This window comes from Spermophilus citellus, assembly GCF_964194105.1.
Source record: "Spermophilus citellus genome assembly, chromosome: 16".
In the NCBI taxonomy this organism is placed as follows: domain Eukaryota; kingdom Metazoa; phylum Chordata; class Mammalia; order Rodentia; family Sciuridae; genus Spermophilus; species Spermophilus citellus.
Window position 1 is genome coordinate 51,378,784 of NC_138196.1, and position 27,149 is coordinate 51,405,932.

Here is a 27,149-nt window from a genome sequence, read left to right on the forward strand (position 1 = left end):
TTGTTTCTTGAAATGGATGTGTGTTAACACCAGGAGATGCAGAGCTGTGAATTGGGAGCTGGGAGGTAAGATGATTGGAGTGAAGGGAGCTAATGTCATGGAAAGGGAAAAGTGTCTAAAGAAAAATACACATCTGAGTGTCCCCTGTCAACTGAGCCTGCTGGGAGCTCTCTGGGGATGATAAGTGAAAGTGTTCGGAATTTTTTTTTTTTTTTAAGTCTTTAAACTCTGCCAAAGCATTGCTCAGTGTGTCGGGGGCAGCCCCTTCTGGCAAAGCTCAGTAGCAGCAGAGGCAGCTATTGAGAGCCAGGGCAGGCAGCTGCGTGCTGACCAGGTCCACTTGAAGAGGAGGCTTGTGCTTGCCGGGGAGAAGGAGGACAGGGGACACCAGGATGAGAGCCACAGCATCTTTGCAGGTGAAATTGGGGGGAGGTGTGAGAAAGGAGCTCCCCCAGAGGCACACAGTTTGCCGGCCAAGCCCACATAAAGGGCTGGGTGTTGCCAAGAGCTGCTTCCCTGGAATGCAAACCTGGGGAGCCAAAGACAATAATGGGTAGAGGGAAAGAATGGGGAAGAGATCAGGAAGAATCAGTGGTAAGACTGAAGCATTCCAAAAAAGCTAAAGTGTGGGGCTTTTCTTCTCTTTTTGAACCTGCATTTATTATATGAGGAGTCCATATACAGAGAAAAGAGTTAAAATTGATTAATATAAGCATCCGTGTTTTAATTGAAGTTAAAAAAAATCAGTACAGCAGGAACTGGGGCTTTTGACTCATTAGATTGCTAGAATGCTGAATGGGGTGAATTGTGAAGTCCTAAAATTCTGTGTTGAAACTGATGATTGTCATAGTGAAGTAACAGAAAAAGTTCAGGGATTGTGACTAATATTTTCAGTCTTACAATGATTACATGTTTCCGATGGTGGTGTTTGGTCATTTGTGTCCTTTTTTAGGATTTCTGACTCAAAATTGTTAAATTTGATTTTTTTTCCACTAATAATGTAAGGATACCAAGTCACACAGGGATGGTGTCGCTAGTTTTGTCTAATTGATCCTTGAGGAACAGTATATAAACATACTAAGAGATCTTTGCTTTCTAATGTAATTATAAAGTTGGACTCAAAAGCTTTTATCTGAAACCTCTGGGTAGATTTTTTAAGTCAGTACATGATATGTAATAATGGACATGCAAACTTGATCCATTATTTAATCCATAAGACATAATTTTTAACTGGCAAGGTCTTGCTTTGTTTGTATTTTAAAGGTAAAAACTGATGGTTAATGAAAACCAAGTAATCTTAAAATTTATGTTTTATTTTTCAACAATAAATCAAAAGCATGCTTAGTTATAAGCAAGTACATACACTAGACATGTGATGCTCATTTGCCTTCTAAAAATAGAGAATAAAACATAAGCAACCCAGAAATTCCTTATAAGGAACCGTAATTTTATGTACAATCATTCTCTCCTTAGACCTTTAAAACTTTACTGAGAAGGACCAGGTCTATGAAGACTTCTCTTACTCATGTTTACTATTTTGCAGCCTACAGAGCACATCCCCAAGTATAGCTGTGTTTATAAATGTTGAGTCAGGCCATCTCTGAGCCACAGCAGGCCAAGAATCTCCAAGGGTATTTTCCTTTCTCAGCTGTGTAGAAAGGAATGATTATAAGACTCAAATTACTTCATATTAAATTTCTGCCCAGTGTATACACCAAAGGCAGTACTGACTGAATGCACCATGTCGTAGTATCGGCTCAGATGACCAACATATACCAAGGCAACAGGATTTTATTAAATGGGCCAGACGCTCCAGAAAGCCTAGAATCAATACCTACTACTTTTGAGTTACTTTAATGAAGGGAAGGAGCTTTCTAGATTGACCACTCTCCTGCGCCCTGGGATGTCTCTGTCAGCCTTTTACTGCCATTCTCAAAAACAACAAAAATCACTAGGGCTCAGACCCCATGAGATCGTGTAATTAAGCCCAGCTAGTTAAGAGACATGCAAAGTTTTCTTCCTTTTAATTCAAATATAACACTTGTTTGACCATTTCTTGGAACTGGAAAGTTGCAAAAATTAGAACAGAATTACTGTAAACTGGTATGTAGAAAATATGTCTGTTTTCGTTTTGGGAATCTCTGCATGTTAATTCATTGTGAAACTCTGATGTTTCATAAACTGTAGGAGTAGAAAAATTGAAATCTATTCAGTCAAGGTTATAGATGACGACAGCACAATGAAGTCTTGGTAATTACTGTTTGTGCAAAATGTTTTTGAAGGACACATCTAAAAGTAAATTTCCTCAGATTTGAGTAGACATCTACTTTCATAATTACAATATGAAGCATGACAATCTCCATGATGGCATTTGTAAAAAAAAAAAAAGAGAGAGAGAGAGAGAGAGAGCTTTAAAGGATTATAGGACTTCTTCTAGAAAGGGACCTTGAATTTTAAAATCCCGTTTTACTAGTTTCATGTTCTCCTTTGCCAACTGATGGGGCATTGCCTGGCATCTCTTTGCTCACCATATAAAGCTAGCAGATGGCATAACTGTGAAATCCTGCCTGATATAGGCCCTCCAACAATTGAGCAAAATATTCCTGTCCGTCAAAATACATTGCCATTTTCAGTGACGTTAGTTGACTTATTAGGCTTTGTTGTTCCCATTGGTTGCATCCAAGTATGGCTAGAAAATATTTTTGCACAAAGTTATGTATTATTTTTTGTTGCTCTTATACTGTAAAAGAAATGAAGATTAATGGAAGGGAAGTTGATCTTTTATGGAAATAAAAGTCCCTTAAATGTTGGGCTTTGTTAGGGGTTGGGCTCAGAGGTGGTACGTTTGCCTACCTACATCAAGGCCCTGGGTTCCATCCTCAGCACTGCAATAAAGTTTTTAAAAGATACATGTTTGGGGTTGGGGTTATAGCTCAGCGATAGGTAGAGCGCTTGCCTTACACACATGAGGCACTGGGTTCAATCCTCAGCACCACATAAAAATAAATAAAATAAAGATATTGTGTTCATCTTTAAAAAATATAACTTTAAAAAAAAAGATACATGTTTAACTATTCCATTTGAACCAGCAAATAAAAGCCAGTCTCCTGTTTTATCACTATGGTCCTTCCTACCAGCTGCAGCCATTTGACTGTATAGTCAATCAGCTGCCTTCAGTTTTCCATTGTAGGAAGAGTTGAGAATGCAGAGGTGATTGGCAAATAAAGTCAAGTAGTCCTTAATGTTAATCTACTTGTGCAGCATTGCCAAAGCCATCTGGCACAGGACCCTCAATTTCCAGATGAAAAATGTGGTAACTCTATTTCTAAAAGAAAAATTAGGATATAAAATATAAACCAATGCTCGAGCTAACAAGTACAAGAATACTTTTGTAGCAGTACTAACCAAACTTTCCAAATCAAGAGAACAGTCTTAGAAAATCTGGTTTATTTAGCTAACTGTGTCCAACAAAATAGTCAAATTTCTTGCCCATGTAACTTTGAAAGAGTTGGGATAAAGATCTTGTCAAGCAAAACATTTACTTATGATTATAAAGATATATGTTTACTTTTCTACCGGTGTACAATAAGGTAATGTCACATATAAAGAGCTAGATGCAGTCAGTGCACAGCTGTGATTTGAACAAATAAAACCATAGCATCTAACGCTCCAATTCAGTATGAACTCAGAGGTGGGATAATAGAATTATAATTTGCATATATAACAGGATAAATTGCTAAAATCACCACCAAGTAATAGTGAAGAGTCAGAAAATTTTTATAACTAAATAGAAATTGCTACTAAAAAGATAAACTACAAGCAATGAAGACATTGAAAAGCAATATTTACCTCAGGTCAGTTTTATTAACTATTGGATATTCTCTATTACAGACAGTTGACCGACCCAAGGACTGGTACAAGACTATGTTTAAGCAAATCCACATGGTGCACAAGCCTGGTATGCATGTTCTGTTTTCTGTTGGGGGCCTTGTGGTTTGAAGGAAGTCTACTCCTCCTTCGCATGATTTCATTCACACAAAAATGTCAAGACCCTAGGAATCTCATGCCCCCTTTCTTTTCAACATTCTTCCTGTTCTTTTATCACTCCTCAACTCACAGATGTGTGCCTCTACTTCACCCCCAAGCTGCCAGGAAGCCTCTTAGAAGGAGCACCTTGGACACTGCCAAGTGTTCTGGTCTTGTCCCTCCATCCTTCCCTGTTCACATCCTGCACTGGGCATGCTGTCTATTTCAATGGACTTCTCTTTCCTCCCTCCTCCCTCCTGCCCGGAGCGCTGGCTCCTTATCAGGAGAGTGATGTAGGCAGGGCTGGCTGAGCCTGCTGCCTGCAGTTAACAAGCCTCCTAGGGAAGTGAGAACAAGGCATGGGCTTTGCATGCTGTGAAGAGGGCCATAAGGCAAATACATTAAAGATAAGAAAGGTCAGTCCAGAGAGGCTCAGCAAAAAGCAGTACTTGGAAACATAAATGGATATTATGAACTAGGAAAAATGCATTGCTCTTTTAGCAAATTTCTGGTGTTTCTCTGAAATTCTGCTGTGTTGTTATGGCATGGTGACAGAATCTGTACTACCATAATATTTATGTTTCATTTTCTAGATGATGACTCAGACATGTACAATACTCCTTACACATATAATGCAGGTAGGATGGGCCGATGGGTTTCCTTGCTTGTCATGACGATTTGATGCTCAACAATGTTGGAAGAACTACACCATCACTTTGTTTTGTCCCTCTGTTTGACCACACTGTGGTTCCTATAATTAGGAGGTTGCTTGATTTCTTTTTTTCAGAGCATGCATAACAAAAAGATTGATCTTTTCTCATGGAAATGAGAATTAATACTGTTTTGTCTCATTCATCCCCACTGTTAGTTTATTCTGGGTTTCAGGAATGTTTAACCAAAGTGTGAAGAACAGGGTGAAAGAACATCTTATTTTGACTAGGGTACAAAATAAGATAAAGATCTTCTTTTACCAGCAGAGAGAGTGATTATAATTGCTAAAGATCTTTCAAATACACTTCCCCAAAAAACAAATCAAGCAAAGTGTTTTGTGACCTTGTCCAGGTTTCTGCTCCCAATTGCAGTCATTCATTGAGGGATGTGAAAAATCCCACTTGGCTGGGCCACTTTTCTAACTCAGAATTGCCACTGAACCTGATAGAAAAACTTCCATCGGGGCACTGCCACTTGTATTTGAGTACTCTGGCATCTTGTGAAGTGGTCTTCAGCTGGAGTGAGAGATCCTTAAAAACATGGTTCCTTTTATCACTTTTTCCTAAATGTTGCATCAGGTATTCCACCAAGGGCCTTCTCTGCCTGCCCAGCCACAGGCTCAGGACTGTTCATCAGCTTGTTCTCATTTAGGGGTCCTTTAGCCGGCCTGGCAGCAAAACTGTGTGAGGCTCCCTCCTCCTTGACCCCTGAAGAACCAGCATGCAGGCCCTAAAAGCATTAGATATTTTGCTACTAGTTTCCAAAGACAAATAAAGGGAAAATGAGGAAAGCAAGCTTAGCTAGCTACGAATCTCTGGTTTTAGGTCCTGGCTCCCTCAAATTATAACGGGAAGTCCATTAAGATATTCCCCTCCATCTTTATTTCCAGTTACCAAACTTACCTCCTTTATTTAGCTCAAAAGTTGAAGTCTGACTGTAGAACTGAGGCAAAAACTGTAAGTGTGGATGTTGTCTCTTTACATTTGTCACGGAAATTTGCGTGGATCTTCGGGAGGAACAGAGGAATGCAAATAAACTTACCCCCAAATATTGCAGTTGTGGAAATTCAGAATTCTTGTGATTTTTTAAATATTGAAGATGATGTTCCATGAGTAATTAGTGCAGGGAAAGCCAGAATTCCTATAAGTTTTATCATTTAATCATTAGAAACAGCAACTGCAACTAGTCTTCTCCCTTTCTACTAACCCCACATCCCTCTTCTCTTTGTCCTGTACTTACCCCTGATACCCTCTTCTGTCCACCCAAAGTAATCCTTCAGGGATGACTAGTCCCTTGGGTTTTATGATAGCATCTCTGACCCATCTTCCATTTTATAATTTCCTTTAATTCTTAGTATATTTTCCTCATTTGGTCTTTATTAAATGTTACCAATTATTTTCAGTAATAATTCTATTTGTGCCTCATTTCCTCAAATGTACTAGAAGCTTACTGAGCATTTACCTCATTTCCTCAAATTTACTAGAAGCTTATTGAGTGTTTATGTTCCCTTGTGCCTCACATAGCATCGTATGGATACAGCTTGTTCAGGGTTTTGTTTGATTGCAATTAACATATTAATTGTCATATATAAAGCAGAGTTTTTAAAGTATCAGCAGATATTTGGAAATAGGTCTAAAAAATTTTTAATCTTCTTCTGAAACCTTACCAATGTTATTAGCCTATGATGGATGAGAAAATTTGCTGAGTGCCTGTAAGTTTGTTCTTATTAACAGTCTGAATTGTTATTAATTCCAAAATAACTGATGAAGATTTACTGTCATCAGTGCTTGTTTATGTGATAAGTTATTAAATAATAAATAATGATTACTAAGTTGATAATATTACAAATTGGTACATGATATACCATCTAATGTGTGCATTATGAATATGTTTGTGGATAATAGTTTTCAAAATCATTGGGTATATTGAAAGGCATGAACAACTTCATGCTTTTTTAAATGTTACTTTTTATTTTTGTTTTTGTTTTATTCATGGTAGGTCTGTACCACCCATCCTACAGCACTCAGTCACATCCTGCTGCAAAGACCCAGACCTACAGACCTCTTTCCAAAAGCCACTCTGACAACGGCACCGATGCCTTTAAGGATGCATCCTCTCCGGTGCCTCCCCCACATGTTCCACCTCCGGTCCCACCGCTCCGACCAAGAGATCGGTCTTCAACAGAAAAGTAAGGCATTCCCCATCCCACAAAGGGGCCTATACCTAATTTAGAATGCAAAATAAAGCTCCATGGCATTCAGTAGAAGAATCCATGCTTGTCTTGTAGGGAGAACATATGTACCATCTTATTAGTCCTTACATAAACCATATGGCCCACCACTATGGAGTCTGTAGCAAACATTTTGTTGGGTCATGCTGTTGTATTTGGAATATCTTTCAAATGCACGAAGTTAAACTTCAAGTAAAGTGGACACAGCCTCTACTTTTTGATCCAATAAGTGCATATATGAGATAAATAAATAGAAATAATTTACATAGACTTCCTTTGCTACAGCAGGTGAGGGTCTATACAGTTAATTTTCAGTTTCCTCAGATCTGAAATATTAGCTTAAGAAACTATTGTTTTGAAACCAGAGGAAATTATTCATTAATCATAAATAAGGAATTAGCTAATAAATGTCTATGATTCATTTTCCCCAGTTTTTTTGAGCTGATCCTAAATTTTCATTCCACTGAAATATTTTTATTCAGAGTATTCACACTCAAACAAAAATTTGCAAACACATTTTCATTAGGTCATTTTTAGTAGGATTATGACACTATATTCCTATTATAGGTAATCTTTATCTGGAACTCATTAGATAGGCACTTTTCCCATATTATGTCATTTAATTCTGAGAACATCCCTATTCTACTTTAGAGAGAAAGACAACTAATTTGAAAAATTGCAGAAACTTGCACAGCTCATGCAGCTAGTATATCCAAGCCAGGATTCAAACTCGGCTCTGCTTAAATCCAAAGCCTATGCTGGCAATGAACAAGTAAGGATACAAGAATTAGTCTTTATTAATACTGGTTATTAAGAATCATCTATCGAAACCCTTTAAGAAAGTTTATATACAACACCACGTTGACAATAATTACTGATCCTTATAGGGTACATGATGTCACAAAAATGGACACGAATCACATGTGAAGAAATTCTCATTTTAATATCGATCTCTTAAAATTATGTGTTTAGAAAGTGTGATGTCTTAAAACTGAAAAATAATCATTTAGACACAAAATAGTGTCTTTGCTATCAGAAATGACCAAAACTAACTCAGATTTAAATATACTATTTCCCAGTAAAGACATAAGATGATCGTTTAAAAATTCCAGATGGCTCCTATATGTATTTTCTCATAGTGCTCAAACACCTCTGCAAGAGAAAAAGACACATTTTTACTCTGTCTTATAGAAGAAACAAAGACTGAACATGTTTAAGGGGTCTTTTATTGCTCAGCAATTTACTAGACTGTCAGGACTTGCCCCTAAGTTTCCCTCTTGGGGCACTTCTATTTCCAATATGCTTTGGAGTCAGAATTTTATTCCCATCTATGGAGTCATAATTTCCCTAATCTAAAGTCAGAAAATCCTTTTTTCCTGAGAAATCTATAATCAACAAATTTTTCTTCCTTCTCTAAAAGATGCCTTCCTCTTTAGTCCCAGCCTGAAAAAGTTTGACTTTCCAAGTCCTTCCTTGGAGCTTTACTTGCTAAATCCTTTTGTGACAGTCTCTGAATGATATATGAGCTCAGAAAAAAAAAAAAAAAAGCAGATTCCCATGAGACCAATATTGGTTTTTCAAGGCTGACACCAAAAAGGGTCTCCCACGCCACTCTGCATGTTTCTGTGTATGTCAACCCAAGTGCTTCTGTTGAACTCCTCACAAACTCTTCTACCACTTGTAAGAAATAGAATCAAATATGGTGTGTGTGCTACTCCTTATCACTTTGGATGGAGGACACCTAGTCACCGAGTGGTGGGTTAAACTCTCATAGCTTCACAGAGCCTATATTGCCACATTCTTTAAACTCAAACATACACAGCTGCCATTACTGACCCATGAGTTTACTAACATGTCATCGTCTGTGTGTCCATAAGCCCCTCATGTGAGTTTTTGAACCAGCAGTGGGATAGTCCCATATGGAAAAAAAAATACAGGAAATATAATATAAAAAGAATGACTTTCCTTAAATTATTTATGTCAAGCAAAATATACAATATGTGCTATTTTCATAAATTAACTTTTTGTCCTGAGACTTTTTTTTAATCTCTGCTAAAATTAACTTTGAAAACAGAGAGCAAATAGTTTGTGTACAGCTGCTTTAAGCATACAGGATTATTTTAGTGTGTGATTTGTTGTTTATTTCTAGGCATGACTGGGATCCTCCAGACAGAAAAGTGGACACCAGAAAATTTCGGTCTGAGCCAAGGAGTATTTTTGAATATGAACCTGGGAAGTCATCAATTTTGCAGCATGAGAGACCAGTAAGCACTTCTCATAAATCAGAGTGCCCACTCAGTAAGCTGCCAGGGTTCCCAAATAAACCTGAATTGCACATCGTTTAGTGATTTTTGTCACAAAGGTAGTTTATTTATTGGCATTATTTAGAAATCATGTTTATTTTGTTTCATGATCTGTGCATCTTGTCTTAGAAATGGTACACTTTAATAATCATAGCTATTTATTATATATATATTTTAATATGTATCTAATTATTTATATAATTAATGTGTTCATGTACACACATATGCTAGATTCATTAGCATAGCTACTCTGTGCTTAGTCATGAACTTGGATTTAATTAAAAAACAAAACACTCATAAACACAACATGCAATTTCTATTCTAGGTTGCCAATGAGAAAAATTATTAATTAATCTCCCTAATATATGCAGACACAGGAAGGTTCATCCTTTGCCTTCCATAATGGTTTTTTAATATTTCTTTAATTTAAGGGGAAATTTTCTAAATGCCCTTTTTATAACAAGTTACTTAATTGATTTTTGTTAAATCCCTCTCAGGTTACCAAGCCTCAAGCATCCCGATTGATTGTCATTCTAGGATCAAGACTATTTCATTTTGCAGTATTTTTTCTAATTATTTATTTTAAGGATATGCAAACAAAAAGATATGTAAACCTGAGAAAAATGCTTTGCTTCTTCTAAGTGCGAGTTAAAGTTAACAAATAGGTTCTTCCCTGGTCCCCTGGATTTTTGCTCTCCCCAGTCTCCTTTTCTTTCTTTTTTTTTTTTTTGTCCTTTGCTTCCACTCAGAGATCAGACCCTTAAGATCTCTTTAAAACTCTGCAATTCTTCTGCATCTCCAAGCCTGTTTCTAGAAAAACCTTTTATGTCAATATCAATTTACTTTCGTCCTTGCCTTAAAAGAATTTTGGGATCAGTGAACAGGAAAAAGAAAGTTTTGTTAGCTCCCCCAAGAGTAACTAAGAAAACAAGACTAGAATGCAAAGCCAGCCCTGAAATTTAATTGGAAACCCTTGCCTCACCACACCCAATCTAAGTGTCCTTGATTTAGTTTTGGAAACCCTGTATTTGTGGTGGTGTTTTTAAGAAGCATGCTCGAAACCTTATAATCATATAATTCAAACAGACATTTATCTAAGTCTCCTGTGGCTCTCTTCAAACAACTCATATGTTTTTGAGTAACAAAAAACTAAAAGAAAAAAGGAACATCACTGATTCGCAGACTCCATTTTACAAACTTATAACCCATTTTCTACGTTATACGATTGAATATCGAGGTACTTTAAAATTTCCCAGAATGAGAATTAAGTGAAACAGAATGTTACCACTCCATGAAATTGAAAATATCATATTTAGATATAAATAGCAAAACGTTAATAATCATTCTAATAATTATAAGACTCCTAGGATGGTGGATGTTGTGATTGTACTGAAATGCTTTCGTAGCTAGAGTGTCAGAAAACAGAGTCAACTTCAAAAGTTTTCCCATCAGGATTTTGCTATGGTTTACTCATTCAAGAAAACTGGCTCAGCACCAATTATGTGCCTGACTTTATATTGGGTGATAGGGACATAATGGGGAACAAGACAGTGTCTCTGCCTTAAGGAGCTTCAAGTCTCTCATTGAGTGTACATACACGACTAGATCTGTATTTGTGCCAATAAGCAACCTCTTCAATGGCACACCTAAAGAATCCTCCCTGTGCCCACCTAAAGCTCATTCATGGGCCCTATTGTTGTGACTCAAATTCCTACATTACTCAAGTCTTTAGGTTAAAGCTTTAAAGACTCCTTGTTTTAAAGTAGCAGTAATAATAGCAACAACCAAAACAGTCATTGCAAATCTTTACTGAGCACTTACTATGTGCCACGCTTGTATAATTAGTTATTTATGCCTTATCTCATGTAATGTCCCCAACAACCCTAAGAAGCAGATGTGTGGTATTCACATTTTATGGACAAAGAGACTGGCAGTACCTAACTAACTTAGCTGGTGGGTGCACTCATGCCCGGTGCACTTGATCACTACTGAGTGGGAAACATTTAGCTGGGACTCAACTGCCACCTAAGTCTATTTGATTATTTTGCAGTATAAATTAAGTTTATTGACTGATTTATAATAAGTTAGTATATTTTATTTACTTTGCCAGAAACCTGGGCCCTGAGTAATTATGACCCAATACTTAATTGGTCCTAAAAAGATAGAAAGTTCTAGAGCCATGAGCGTTGTCAGAGATTTGGGTATGTATAGGTTCTGTAAGTCACAGGAAAAGATAAGTGAAAGGAACCTAGAAACATTGAAGGAAATGAGAATGGATCTATGGAGCAATGGAAAGAACCAAAATTTTAATCCTTCCTAAACAAATTTATTGGGAGCTAGCGTTATGCCAAATGACTTGAGCAAGTCATATGTATCATTTTAGTCAGGCACTGTGTTATAGGACTAGTCTATTCTCCCTCCCAACCACCACAACATCAATCCTGAATCCATTCCAGTCCTCTATAACCTGGGGAGGTGGGGAAACAAAGGCCTAAGGGTAGTGGTACTACGTATCAATCTTGTTTGCAGAACATTCTAAGTGTCTTGAACACACAGATGTAGAGGACACAGTGCAGGCTTGCTAAATAAGAGTGATGTAAGACAAATGGACAGCACAAAGGGGTTTGAAGCTATTAGGGATGTACCTTCCTGTCTTTTTACCCCAAGAGGGTTTGAAAGCATTTCTTTGCTCTTCTCGTTTTTAATTTTTAAAAACCATACACAATAGTCAGGCATTTCTCTGTTGCTCTTTTGAATTCTTAGAGGACCTCTCCATCTGCTCAGTTTTCTCAAGTGTCAACTCAAATCCCCTCTCTCCTAGTGAACTCAAGATCCTGCTCACAAGGAGAGATACCACTGTCACTTTTCTCTTCTGGTCCATACTTGTTCATTGCCTGAATTACACTTGATCCTGTCATTGCCTGGATCAGGTAACAGCCACCTAAAGATCCATTTCCCGAATTCTCCAACCTAATCTCTACACCACAACTAGAGCAATATTTAGAAAATCTTTATAAAATATCCTGCTCAAAATTTTTTTCCTGGCTCTCCATTGTCCTTCGTTCAAAATCCAAATCCTTTAACATAATTTACACAACACACACACACACACACACACACACACACACACATGTTGTGTGACGTAGTCCCAGCATCCTCTGCAGCCTCATCTCTTCCCACCCTCCCTGCTACTGGGTTCCAGCTACGCGGGGAACTTTCAACCTCCTCATTTGCACAGGCTATTTCCTCTGCCCAGAAACCTCTCCTCACTACCTCTTCCTTCACATGGAAATTTTCATCCTGTGTCTTAGCATAGTCACACTTCCTCCAGGTAATTGTCCCTTCTCAATTCTAGGTTTAAAATTCTCTCTGCTGGTACCTGCAGACCCCCACCCCCATGGCCCTTATCACACAGAACTGTCATGGCCTGTTTACTTGTCTGTGTCCCTCTCTCAACTTCAAGCACCTTGAAGGCAGGAACCATGTCTGGTGCAGCATCCTATCTCCCATACCTAACAATGCTTGGCATATGGTGGGTGTGGGTGAATAACTCACCAAATTACTAAGTGAATTGAATGAAGATTTTGCCCTTGCAGTTAGTGTAAAATTAGGGAGAGACTGAATCTTTGTTCTGTTGCTTATCTTTGAATGCCACACATTTCTAGTGACAAAAGGCCCAGTGAGTCACCATCAAGACATGCAGGAGGGATTCTATCCATCTATTAGTAACTATGGCTCACTAATTCCATGGTTCTCAGGGATACGAAGGAGGCAGAGGGGGCAATACTGTTTGAACAAAAGTCCTTCCCAAACCCTGGCAAAAAGACCTTCTTCTTCCTTAGGAATCAGTGGCATATGCATTTATGCTGTTCAACCGGAAAGCAAAAGTAAATGCACTTTTCTGAAGCTCATAAATATTCATTTGTCTATAAATTTAGAAATGTTGACTAAATGGGCCTAATGTTTGATATCTAGAAAATGACTGCAATCACCAGTTGAAGTCATCTTTAATTGACTTGATCTGTAAGTCAGAACCATATTTCCACAATTATTTATTCCAAGAGGCAATCATAGGAACTCGCTATCAGGATTATATTAATGAAACTTTATGTCTCATCTAAATTGAATATGCTTGTAGATGAGCCATGTTAATTTTTTTAATTTTAAAAGGCATTTGATCAGGACCTCTGTACACTTAATAAAATAAAAAACAATATGAAGATGCTCTTTTCCCTACAATCACTAAACCTACACATAATAAGAAAAACCAAAGGAAATAAGCATTGAAATCACTATACAGAGTGGAAATTTGATTTAAACCATGAATGAACATGAGCTTCTTTATCAACAAAAGTTGCCACTCAGAGATAAATGTATAAAAATTTTGGAAGTTTTATCTAATGGTTTGAACCATAAAGAATTATTCCAACTAGCAATGTGTATAGCATTCATTATTTATTATGGATCTACAATAAATATAATACTTAACAGCCAGTGCTTTGAAGCTTACAAGTTAATGAGCATAAATTCTCAAGAAAAAAAAATACACTTCTTTCTGTTTGGAGCAACATAAAGCAAGTATATGCCTCAGAAGACTGAGAACTGTGAAATTTCTGTAGCCACAAAAGCAGCTAAATGCTTTTAAGCTGTAAAAATTGTTCACCCTTGTTAGCTTTTAAATAAAGATGATGTGTGATTTATAGTTATAGCTTTTCTTAAGTATTTCCTCTTACACTGGTGACATAAAGCTTGTATTAAGCAGAGGTTTGCTGGGATCTTAAAAAGAGGGTTAGAAAGATCACATCAGTTATCTCTGCTCTTCTGCCTTTTATGAGCAATTAGAATGAAGCATGACCATACTTCCTAAAATAACTCTGTTATAGGAGGAAAGTTGAATGAGGGAGATGATTATCTTTCATATATTTCTGTTGGCTGACCATCTGTATACACGTCGCTGATTATTGTGAGGTTTGTGTGTACCTTAGCAATCTTAGCAATCGCTACACAATGCGTTTAATTGTTGCGTAACTAAGGCGATTCAATAGGTCAACCACAGCAAAGAGAAAATTCTAGTTCTGCCACTTACATTTTATCTCACACAAAGGCTCTACTCAGGTGTGTGCCTTTCTTTATATGCCAAAGTTACTGAAGACTACCAGTGTTATTGTTTTGTGTGTTTTTTCTGCTAATGTCTACTGGCATAAAGTCTAGATCATTGCCCATTGAAATTATAAATTGTATTTTTAATAGGGAAAAAATCATAATTAATGGGACATTGCCATTATAAGATATGGTACCAAATGATAGATATTCTGTTCCTTTTCTATATTCTACCATAAAAACATATTTCCTTTTTTCTTTATTTTATTTATTTACTTATCTATTTATTTTGGGGGTCAGGGTCTCACTAAGTGTCTAGAGTAGCCTGGAATTTGTGCTCCTCCTACCTCAGCCTCTCCAGTAGCTGGGGTTTTAGGCATGTACCATTGCTCCCAGCATAAAATGAGAACTTAGTTTATCTATTCGTTACATATTTTCTTGAAGTTGAAGTCAAAGTGAAATTATACTCATGTAGCTAGTAAATTTGCTGCCCTCTGCTGTTCATGCTTTTTAGGCAAATTTATTTCCTCTAATGGAAGTTATTTCTATTTCCTCTTAGCAAACAAAATACTGTACTTGAAAGAAAAGGTAATAAAATCAAGAATTAATAACTACTATCTAACTATAGTAACTATAAAGTTTGAAATAATCAGAGATTAGTTTCCTATGGGAGAACTAGTATGCCTCTCTAAACAGAAGAAAAATTACTGAAAAATTCTCTTTAATGTTAATTTATCAGAAACTCAATTCCAGAAAAACCTTTCTATGATTAATTATATTTTGCATCTATAATGTTCTAGATAATAACTTGGAGAAATAATATTTTAGTAATAGCAAAATCTTAATATTTTTGGAACTATTGAATCAAATTTCTTTATTAAACAGAAAAGGGCAAAGTAGTTACAAGAATGTTTTCTTTCTTCCAGTTTCACTGTTACTTCTGAAGTGTAAACCCAATATAATAGTGGCATAAATTAGGAAAAATGTCTTAAGAGTTCTGCAGCATTTTCCCATACACCGTAGGATATTCTCTCATACTTTTATATATTGCAAAAATAATGTCATAACAACAAAGCAAAATGACATTTGAAAGAAAGAAAAAACAAACAGCTTCAATACCAGAACACCAGTGTGGTCTTCTGTATATGTGCATTTTTTTTTACTGTAATCATCCAATGCCAGCTTTGGGGTGTCATAATAACTACTGCACGAGTACATGTTACATTTATTTCATCACTTATCACATACATTTCCTAGGGTTATTAAACAGTCTTTGTAATTATGATCTCTGCATGTATTGGATAACTTAGGTCCTTGCAGTATTTTTGTTATGATGTCTCAAACTTTTTCATCATCATGTGTAGTTATTATTACAACCTTTTACTATAAATATTGAAACAAAACCACAACACAAAAACACTTTGAGTGTATATTATTCAATATAGACTGATTCATTACATAGGGCTATTCATTACATAGGATTTAAAAAACTGTTACAAATGCAACAAGTCAAACACTAAAATGAGTTCATATAAAATAGAGGTTTTTGTTGGAATATGGACTATTTCAAAACCCTCAAAATTATAAAAGTTACAGAATATTTCTTTCAAGACTGAGTTGTAACTATTCAGTGGAAATCCTTGAGCTCCTTTAAGAATTGTAAGAAAATTATATGGAATTGGCTTTGGACCAGTGAGTGCTTAAGGGCCTTCTGGAATATGTCTTGGGAGTCTCAGCTCTTCTCCTGGTCAGGGTTACCAAATAATTTTTCTTAGGAATTTTTTCTCACTTAATATACTGCACTGTTCAACTATACCATATTTAACTGGTGTCGTGTGATAATTATCAAAGAAGTAGTAAGGCCCCTGTAGTACTTTAATACCCAATTTTAATTTTCAAAAAGGAACAGCCTGAATCAATCTGGTCAGGCAAGTATTATTTGAACACACTGAGTATGAGAGGGCTAAGTAACTGCTGGGTGTCTGCTTTCTATTACTTAAGTAATTGTATGGATTTTCCCCCACTGTTTATGTTAACACTCCTTAGTTTTTCCATTTTAAATACAACGTTCTGAAAGCAACAGAGGGAAGCAAGTCAATTATAAAAATTGGCTTTTCTCTAAATTAGAATGGCAAGGAAACCAAGGTGAGATTTCATCCCACACTCCCTCCCCTGTCCATCCACAGCACCTACTTGGGGAAATCTGGCTCCACCCAGAGCCTTTCCAGTAGCTCAAAGTATGCAGGAGGAAAGGGAATCTTGGGGTGGCTGAAAACACACCATCTGTCTTCACTGCCCACTCCCGATCTTTACATTTTTGCAGTAAGCCAGAATATTCCAAGGGTCTCTGGTCCTCGACCCCCACTGGATCCTTTGCAACTTCTGAAAGGTTTCCTCCCCGGCCTAACACAGCACACAACACGCACTGACCCGCGTCCTGTGGGTTCATAGAGAAGCCCTATGTAATGAATCAGTGTCTCCTTCACCCCTCTTTCTTACAGCCCCCTCTCCCAACATCTCCAACACCTGTTCCAAGGGAACCTGGCCGGAAGCCTCTTTCCACCTCACTCTATGGAGAAGTCACGCGTAGCCCCTCCCCTCCGCCCAGGAGCGCCATCCCCGCGCCCAACTCCTGCGCCCCAGCTCTCTCTCCCATCCGGGTGAGCTCCTTCCTTCTTTTAAGTTTTCTAATGCTCTTGGGGAAGCTCAGGAGGAGCCCTGTTCTCCAGAGGCTAAGAAGGCCAAGTCAGAAGCTGGCTACTCACACCTCCCCCGGCTGCCCCTCTTCCCTGTCACCTAGCCCTGGATTCTTCCTGCCAAAAAAACCCCTAACCGCTTCCCAGCACCTCCACTCCTCCCCGCACGTCGTTATCTCTTCTCCCCTTCCCTCCCCCTGTCCCAGCCTCTCCAGATGCCTGCACCTGGGGGAATTGTCTGCAGACTTCAGACCCTGGGGCTGCCAGTCACCAAGAGGCCAGGGGCAGTGATGTGACCAGCCTCAGAAGAGCCATCTGGTGCCTCTCTTGAGCCTATTTTAAGACTGGGGTGTGCTCGCCATGCTTCCACAGCGAGTTTTCCATGGTTTGTGCAAGGAGCTAAGGAGAGAATTAGAAACCTTGGCCAGGGGCAATAGCCAGGGACCTTGACGCTCATCTTCATATCCTGGTTTTACTCATTTTACTTTACTTCCTCCGTTCTCTCCTGCTGAGGTTTGTTGGATGAGAGTTGGTGCATGTTGGCGTGTGAATGCGCGCGTGTTTTTCATACCACACAGCATTTCCCTCACTTCGCTCAGTGTGCCTTTTCCTTCCCTTTTCCTTCACGTCTGCTCTAGACTGATCGCATAAATCCAGATGACATAGATTTAGAAAATGAGCCCTGGTATAAATTCTTTTCAGAACTGGAGTTTGGACGCCCGGTAAGTGAGGTTAGCCTTTACTATAAGATAAATAGGAGAATGTTTTTGTTTGATTTATTTTAAAACGTACCATTATTGGAAGAGAGAGGTTTCGTTTAGAGAACAAAAAAAACTGGATGCACAATATATATACAAATGCGGTGGAACTTAGTCCACATTACTTCTGTACCAAAATGGCTAAGGCCCTCAGACACTTGCTGTATGGTTTTTCCAAATCATGCATCAGGATTATCTTGTATCTAATTAATTGCAAATTTAATATGCTGAAGATTTTTCTGTTCTGGAATATTTAGGCAATGATTACAGCTGTATGGATTTGTACTCATTTACAGTTCACTTTGACCTAGTTCAAACAAGACCATGTTGGTAATTATAATAATAATAACAACAACTATTGTGTAGATCCCATTTGCTGAGGAGTCACCAAGTCCCTGGAGAGCTGGCTGTACTCATTAATCCATGAATCTTTCTGATGCCCCATAATAAGAAGAAAACAGGAACAGAAAGGTTAAAATTTTGCACAAAATACTAAATTGCAGAACCAGAAGCTAAAACCAGGCCTGTCAAACAACAGCAACTAAAAGTCTCTGGGTAGTGCCCACTCTTATATATGACCAGAATATGCCCACTATAAAATACCTACTGGAAGGAATGTGAGAAAAGAAAAAAAAAAAAAAAAAAGAAACCCTGTTAAACTTGATGTCCAGTGTTGCTAGTGAAACCTGCTGCTATGTTGCTATTCCCTAAACTCCCACCCAAGGATGCCTCCCCCCACCCTTGGGATTTATAGGAATAGAATTAGTTTAAGCTTTAAATAACTCCCTGTAGTAAATCAAGTTTTATTTGGGAAAAGTATTTTCCAACAGCAATGCATTTGATGTGTCAGTCACGTTTCATGAATTTTAAATTCTTAAAGAACATGCCAATTACACTGCCCAACAACTTTTATTAAAAATCAGAGGTATGCTGGGCATGGTGGTGCATGCCTATAATCCCAGCAGCTTGGGAGGCTGAAGAAGGAGGATTGCAAGTTCAAAGGTAGCCTCAGCAACTTAGTGACATCCTAAAGCAACTTAGCAAGACACTATATATATATATATATATATATATATATATATATATATATATATATATATACACACATACACACACACATGGTTGGGGATGTAACTCAGTGTTCAAGTGTCCCTGGGTTTAATCCCTGGGAAAGAAAAAGAAAAAGAAAAAGAAAAAGAAAAAGAAAAAGGAAAGGAAAGGAAGAAAGAAGAAAGAGAGAGAAAGAGAAAGAGAGGAAGAGAGAAATAAAAGAAAGAAAGAAAGGGAGGGAGAGAGGAAGAGAGAGAAAGAAGAGAGAGAGAGAAAGGAAGGAAGGAGGGAGAAAGAGAGAAAAGAAAAATCAGAGTCTATGATCTTTTACCATATCATATGCTGATTTATATGCTTGTATATGCATCATAAATGGGTTATGGTAGACCCTTTGACCATTAAAATGCAAAGGAAATCTGATTAGATTTATTATATTGTATTGAACTGAATCAAATGTGACTGTAAATGAATATAAACCAAAGAACTTATCCTGAAATTTTTATTACCTAATAGGAGAAATGTTTTCTCCATTTTTTTCATTTGTATCCTAACATTAATATTAATGTATTCTATTTAAGAAGAAAAAAGTTCTCGATCTTTGTTTTATATGTCTTGTTATTATTGCTTAGAGAGTTTAGAAGGATTATACCAACCTTTGTACTGAGCCTAAATTATCAGCATTTTCTACAGTCATTTTCTGCCACACAATTGAAACTTACCAGCATGCTAGCCACTCGCTCTTTTAATGTTTCTTTAATGAACCTTGCATTCCTCTGTGGCCAAACTAGGAATGCTAATTTTGATTTGATAAAATGAGTTTATAAATTTACTAATTGAACACTAGCAATTTTGCCCAATGCTTGAGAATATCTGTAAACATTGCACTCTTCCTGCTAGGCTACCCCCATTTTGCTCCATTCATGTCACTCTTTATTTGTATCTGATGCTATCAGCACTCAATTTCTAACTGTTGTCACCTTTTCCACATGTTCATTCCTTGCTGCCATTGATTCTCCTCCATTCCATCTCTACACTTCTGCTTATGTGGTTCATCTACACCCCAGCCTCCTAAAAAGGCTCTGGATTATGTTCAAGATCATTCTTCTGGTGTTTCCAATGAGGTAAAAGGAAATTATTCTCTCTTTTTCAGATTTCTCCCTTAGAGGCTGTTACTGTGATTCGGAACACCCATGTTTTACAATTCACTGTAGTGCCTAAGCTAGTTTTGTAAAACCTATCTTTGTATCATTGTGCTGTATCTAGGATCATTGCCTAGACATTAATTATACTACAGACATTGGCTATTTCTAATTTTTACATGAAGAATCATTCCAGTCATAACTATCAGTTAAGCTATTCAGCGCAGCCTTGGTATTCAGCAGCATGAAAATAAAAAATCAAAATCATTGTCATATTAGTGCATATATTAACCACTGTTTTTCTTAGCCTGTGGAAAATATAATTAGCAAACTTCTCAGAGCCACTTCATCATCATGCTTACAGAATTTAGATTCTTAAGTTATCAGAAGCCTATGTACCACATTTGCCTAATATTTACTTTTTGATTCCTTCATTTTCCTAAATACTCAAAACTTATGGATTTTAGTATCAGTCAAGAATAGGGATGACAAATATGGTTATGTGTGTTATAACTTACCAGTTTTATACCCTTGACAGACACCACTAATTCTATCAACACTATAATCCAGGCAGACACTATAACAGATCATCCCAGGCACATAGATGAAATTGACTTGAAATATCTATTAAGAATACTTACGACAGTCAACTAGATGAAAAATTTAGGCCATGTAATGTAAATTTTTATTTGAAATAGGCAAAGAGATTATTGAAAAAAATAGAAAATATCTCTAGACAAAAGCATTTTTCCCTACTCTCGGCAAAGAAAACAGAAAATTATTTTGGAAATCAAATAAAGGCCTTACTAGAAGACAGAAGCAAAAATGGCACTTCTTGGTAGCCAACCGCCATATAAAAATCTCTGTGAAAACTCTTAGGAGTAGCTAGGATGAAAGCAAACAGAATAAACTGATTTTCACACAGTATTTACTTTATGGTCTTAAGTGAATACAACATTTAATAAATATCTTATTTCTATTGAAATTTTAAAATTAAATATGTGCAAATAAAAACAAAACTAATGTTGTAGGAGGGACTACTGATACATAGTGGTGATCACCAAAATTGCAGGCATAGAGTCTCAGGAGAAAATTCCCAATTTTCTAAAGCTTTAATTTGCAATCCAAAATTATTTTCCCTGTAGAAGGCGTCAGAGTGTGTGTCAAAGCAGGGGAGTGACCACAATATTTATATATCAAACCAAAAGTAAAATGGAATAATCAGGAACCTTCTGGATTATTGAATTCAGTTATTTTTCAAGATTTATGTTTTGTAGCAGACATATACTCTAAAACATATAATAAAACAAGCAATTCTATTCTATATGCTATGTTACCTTTATGTATGAATAAAGAGTATCATTTCAACTTTTAAACAACTCAAGAATTGATTTTGAAATTCTATTTGGTCAGAAATTTCTAGGCTAAGTATCATGTCCAGCTCACCCATTTTTTAGTAAATAAAAGTAGAGTGCAACCATTTTGAGAAATATGTCCAAAAATCACCTGATAATATGGTGGGGGGGGGGGAAACTACCGCTGATCACTCAGACTTCATGTTAGTGCTCTTTCCTTTATACCACACTTTTTACCATTTCCAAGGGATATATATAAGAGCTCAATCCTTTTAGAAATAAATTTACTTAGTACAATTTTCATTAACTGTTGAATTTTTGTGAAATGAGTTCAAATAATTAACATTTCACAGTAGTTCCTGGACATAAAAATATTAAAAAATTTCATTTTATGCATTCTAAAATGTTATGGTAATGGACAAAATCACTTAAAAATCAGTTTCTATTCTTAAACTATTTGTCATTCTCTCTTTGGGATTGAGAGGAATGTTGGTTGATTTTAGTAGCATATTAACTATGTTATCAATATAAGATCATGGTTTGTCAGAATGTAATAAAACACTCCAATAATGTATCTAGAGTTTATTTTTAATGCCATTTTGTATAACATTTCTAGCAATTTATATAAATTGATTTGATATTCATTACCTTAGCTACCATTTATCAAGAGTCTGGTATATGTCATGAATAAATCGTTTTTTATTCTCCCAGTACTGGGGATTGAACCCGTGGCTGAAGTATGCTAGGCAAGTCAACAACCAAGCTACATCCCCAGCGTTTTTTGTTTTGTTTTGTTTTGAGACAGGGTCTGCTAAATTGCTCAGACTGGCCTCAAACTTGCCATCCCTCTGCCTCAGCTTCCCAAGTAGCTGGGATTACAGGCATGTACCATTGTACCCAGCTAGCAACATACTTTTTAATCCTTAAATATAACTGAGAAACTAACATTGATGAAGAATTGTTACCAGATTTTAAACAAAGTTTAATCACATCATTCTTAACAGAAAGAAAGTTTCAATATTTACTCTTCATTAAAACAACCGTCTAGGTGTGATAAAATCATGACTATATGTAAACAATAGATCATAATAAGTCAAATGGGTTGCTTTTTTTCTGTATAGAATTTTTATTTTGGGACAGATATCATTCTTACAATTATGGTACAAGTTTTTCTCTTAGTCACAGATGCTTTACCTTATAATATGATACTGAACCTTCTCTGACTATACACAGAATGAAAAACTGGTTTTAGCTTATTTGAAAGTGAAAATCATCACAGGAAAAATAATTGCAGTTTTAATATAACTATGTGGTTTTATTTTTTTTTTTTACTTGTTTGCTTGCTTTCTTATTTACTTTCTGTTTTTCTATCTTCCCAGTATCTGATTCAGAGTTCAGTAAATTAAAACAATCATGAAAACTTATCAGGCTAGTGTACCATATTTTTCCTAATTTCATATTTATTTAAAAACTAGGAATCAAAGCATTTTCTAGGAACTAAACATATTAGAATATAATTTTTTGGCCCAAAAAGAGAAAGAGAGATTCTCTGGTCAAGAAACATTTTTATTTGTCTCTAGGTAAAATTCCATTCTCTTTCAATGAAATAGAATTAAATTAATATATTAGTTACAAAAGCAACTTTATAGTTACTTATAAGGGGACTTGTCAGATTGACCTACATAAACAATTGTACAGTTAGATATTAATATTTCAATTGACTAATTGATGTTAATTTCCCAATTAACAGAAAAAAGAGTTATAGAAATTATTTGTTAAGTGGGGTTAACATGTGTAGGTCTTCAATATTCTGGTAAAATATTTTCATGTAATAGGAATTTAAAATTAAAATTTTCAAATCTTACCTTTCTGGCTAACATTTTAAAATTTCCATATAGACAAAAATTTCAAATTAGAATTTCAGTTTTTTCATCAAACTAAAATTTGTCTGATCATAAATAGCATCTACTATGATCAAAGTCATATAAATGTGGTATACATTTTCCTATGCATGCTAGACATTGTCACCCTCCGTCCCATCTTGTACTGTCACTTCCAAGGTTTGGGAGCTTAATACTGATCCTCTCTTGCCTTGCAGATAGTTCAACAATTATCACAATGGGTGGCCATGGAAAATGCGAACTTAATGTCTATCATTTTTGCTTAGTATCAATTTTACTGTACTCTACAGAATAAACTTTTTAAAAAGTTATATTTTGATTCATTAGATCATTTATTTTAAACTAACCCTGAACTTACCTGACTGAAATTCCAGGTAGTTTAGTTTAATTTCAAATCAAATACTGTGGATTTCATTGAGATGTCAGATCTTTGTTGACAGAGGAAAGATATCTCAAGTTCTGCTTGATGACAACAACAAAATTATAAAGAACGCTCATATTGTGTAAAAATCGAATAATGACTGCAAATATACTTTTAAACATAGTAGGCAATTTGTACTTATAGTCAATCAGTAGGCAGGATTCTGAACTTAATATTACAGAATAACTTTAGCTCTTTATTCAGTTCAGCAATCCTGAGGAAATATTATTGATTCTTCTTTTTCCCCATGTAATGAACGCTTGGGCTGTAGATAACTTGAATTCCAACAAGAAATGCAATACAGTTTCTCAGAAGAGAAAGTGTATAGGAAAAGTGAAGCTCAGGTTGCATGGCTTCTATTTAGGAAGACATTTTTATTCTCCTTATAAATGGTACTTTTAATCTCAATATTTGTAATACTCTTTGTAAGTTACCTAATTTAATGTTGACAGACAAATGAAATTTGCCATGGTGATGATTGTCATGAAGCTATTGTTCTATTTTAACAGGCCTCCATATACCAGTCTATAGACAGAAGCCTGGAAAGGCCTGCTAGGTAAGAATCCCATGACATTGACAACCAGAGTGTTCTATGACAGTGGTTTCTTTTTCAATGGTAATTATGAATTATTTGCTCTTATTTTAAGCACCATCTCATGAATTTAATTTTCGCATTAGTTTATATGATCATATTCAAGAATTTATAAAATTTAAGTGAAATAATTCTGGATTCCTTCACAGATTGATATATTCTTCCCTTCCCTATCTCAGCCTGCTTTTCTTTCGTTTTAATAAGTATTATACATAACTCATTTTCAATGTTGTTAAGCCATATTTATGATAATTATTTAAAAATTTAAAATTAGAAACTCTTATTCATATATTTGTTAATTATATTGACCACACAAAACAGAAATTCTTTTACTAACAATACATGAAGGCTTACTGTATACTTGGCATTCTAAGTACCTAAACATATTCAATCAAAAGACAACACTTCGAGTTAAATTCTGTTGTCTCCACTATATCTCTGAAGAAACTAATACTTTGGCTTAGTAACTTGCCAAGTTTACATGGCTGGAAAGGAGAGAAACAAAATTAAAAGCCTTCAGAGTCAGCCCAAAAGAAGTTCTATTAAGTAGGCTACAAATATCACACTTACTTTAAAATCTTAATGAAATTCAGTCATAGTTCAATAGCAACATTGAATATTACCAACTCCCAGCTATACTGTGTCATCAACAAATAACTTTCTTTTGCCCTTCTGCAATTTTTATGAACTTAAGTAGAAAGCTCATCCAGCTACATTAATAGCACAAAGAAAGGAGCATCCAACTTCTCCTTTTATCTTTTGTATCTACATATTCACCCAAAATGTTTTAAATGTTTGAATTTTAAAGTTTTAATCTGTCCTAAGGATTTCTCTAAAGATACAGACCCTCACATGGCAGGATAGTCACAGCAAAAATATGTGTAGGAGATGGAGCTTTCTCATTAGAAAGAATGCAAATTCTGAAGTCTATTTCTGTACTTCCCAGGTGTGTGTTTGATTTGCTCATTTATATATGTGGGGTGTACATATCAATCCCTCATAGGTTACTGGGTGGGCTAAATAAGATAAAAATGTAAATACAACACATAGCATCTTACTGAGCTCCATGGGAGCTATATCCAGTGCTGTCACTGTTTACATAAGTCTCTCCAGTGATTTGACAGACAGCATGCTGTACAATGGAGGCTGTCAATCACTAATATTCTTCTCAGACTCACAACCACAATAAAAACTCCTTGCTGTTATAGAGCATTCTCTACAACTCGGTGGAAGGAATTCTTAATAGTTAATTTTCTGGGAAAATTGTTGGTCTTTCATTATTTGAATACGGAATGTTGGAATTCCTGTATTAGGTCTTCAAGAGATAAGATTATTAGGAAAGCCTGCAGGCAACCTTGAGGTAAAAGAAACTAATTTTGCTAGACATCTTCCTTTATTTCAGTCCTTTCCTTTGTTTTTGCCCGCCCAAACCACACCCCTGTCCCATTTGGATCTGTTCATGCTGTTGGAACTCCATAGAGAAAAGATACATTATACATATAATACTGAATTGCCAGTATCAACAAAATGTTCACCATAGGAGAATTTTTATTTTAAAAGGTGATTATAAATATATGCCCACATAAAGAAACCTATGTATGAATGCCTATAGTTTTTATTGCCACAAAAAGGCACCACCCTTTCTTCCATCCCTTCCTCCGCCCACCTCCTAACACCACTGATCTTTTTATTGTCCCCACATTTTACCCTTTCCAGAATATCACTGTTGGAATAAATGTCTTAAAAAGATGATTCTAAAGAAATCATTTTAAATGTCAAGGAATGAGATCCTCACCATGCTGTTTTGGGGGTGCATATTTAGGGGTTGCATATACCATCTTCTCTAACACATCACATGGGCCTTTGTGGTGCATGTGCTAACTTCCATCGGGACCAGTCAAACTAATGTGATTACTTCTTTCAGCTCTGCAAGCATGGCCAGCGACTTCAGGAAACGGAGGAAGAGTGAGCCTGCAGTGGGTCCACCCAGGGGCTTGGGGGAGCAAAGTGCAAGCAGGACCAGCCCTGGTCGGGCAGACCTCCCCGGATCCAATGCCACCCTTACGAAGTCTTTCATTAGCTCTTCTCCTTCCTCCCCCTCAAGAGCAAAAGGTGAGCAATGATAAAGGAACGCACAAAAATGAACTAGTTAAAGTTTTAGCCTAGACTGAAAGTGAGAGCCAGGCAGTGAGAGTGATATGTGCTACCTTTTACCTACAGTGTCATAAGTGAAGTACAGTTTCAGAACAATGGCTTTCTTCCTTCCCAGACTGACTCAAGCTGGCCAGCCACTTGGGTTCACTTAAAGGACTCAGACTAGCTTCTTTTCATGCTTTTCCCCCAATATAGATATATTTTTATGAAACACATACAAAGTATCAAATAATTTGTTTGGGGGCTTATAAAGATGAAAGATGATATTTATAAGCATTAATATATAGTAAAAATTTCTAATGTTACTCTACCTAGCAAATCAATCACATTTATAAACTAACAGTTACAGCAACAGAGAAAATTATTCCCTAAAAACTTACATTTTAAAAAATCTTTAGATAAAAAATGCCTACTCTATTAAAGTTGTTTTTTTTAACCATTATCTCTTTATTTTGGCCAATCTTCATATATATAGTAGAGCATCCACATTCCACTGTGCAACATGGTGTTCAATTCACCATGCAATGAGAACTGACTGGTTTTGAGCCATTATCTTAAACCTGAGAAATCAATAAGCCATTTTTCCAGATGGCCTCTATCCTCTTTGGAAAGGTAGTGAGCTAAGTATTAGAAGGGAAGAAGTCATGCTTCAGGTCCCTGGAAGGTCGTTTAGTGCATCATTGCCTCTGGGACAGGAATATTTCTAAGATGGA

At 36.3% G+C, this 27,149-nt stretch overlaps 1 protein-coding gene across 19 annotated transcripts in view; it reads left to right on the forward strand.

The window, feature by feature from the left end:
- The window catches only part of SORBS2 (sorbin and SH3 domain containing 2), an 86,861-nt gene that overhangs the window by 25,626 nt on the left and 34,086 nt on the right, over positions 1-27,149 (forward strand). For 4 of the 19 annotated variants that reach the window (XM_081269780.1, XM_081269779.1, XM_081269771.1 and 1 more), the window contains 8 exons: positions 3,892-3,958; positions 4,620-4,664; positions 6,736-6,925; positions 9,117-9,231; positions 16,872-17,030; positions 19,939-19,995; positions 24,200-24,246; positions 26,207-26,394. In XM_081269780.1, the coding sequence (XP_081125906.1) occupies positions 3,892-3,958; positions 4,620-4,664; positions 6,736-6,925; positions 9,117-9,231; positions 16,872-17,030; positions 19,939-19,995; positions 24,200-24,246; positions 26,207-26,394 (868 nt within the window). Of the gene's footprint in view, positions 1-3,891; positions 3,959-4,619; positions 4,665-6,735; positions 6,926-9,116; positions 9,232-16,871; positions 17,031-17,704; positions 17,789-19,938; positions 19,996-24,199; positions 24,247-26,206; positions 26,395-27,149 lie in introns of all 19 variants that reach the window. The other 15 variants (XM_081269768.1, XM_081269781.1, XM_081269770.1 and 12 more) reach the window with 8 other exon arrangements.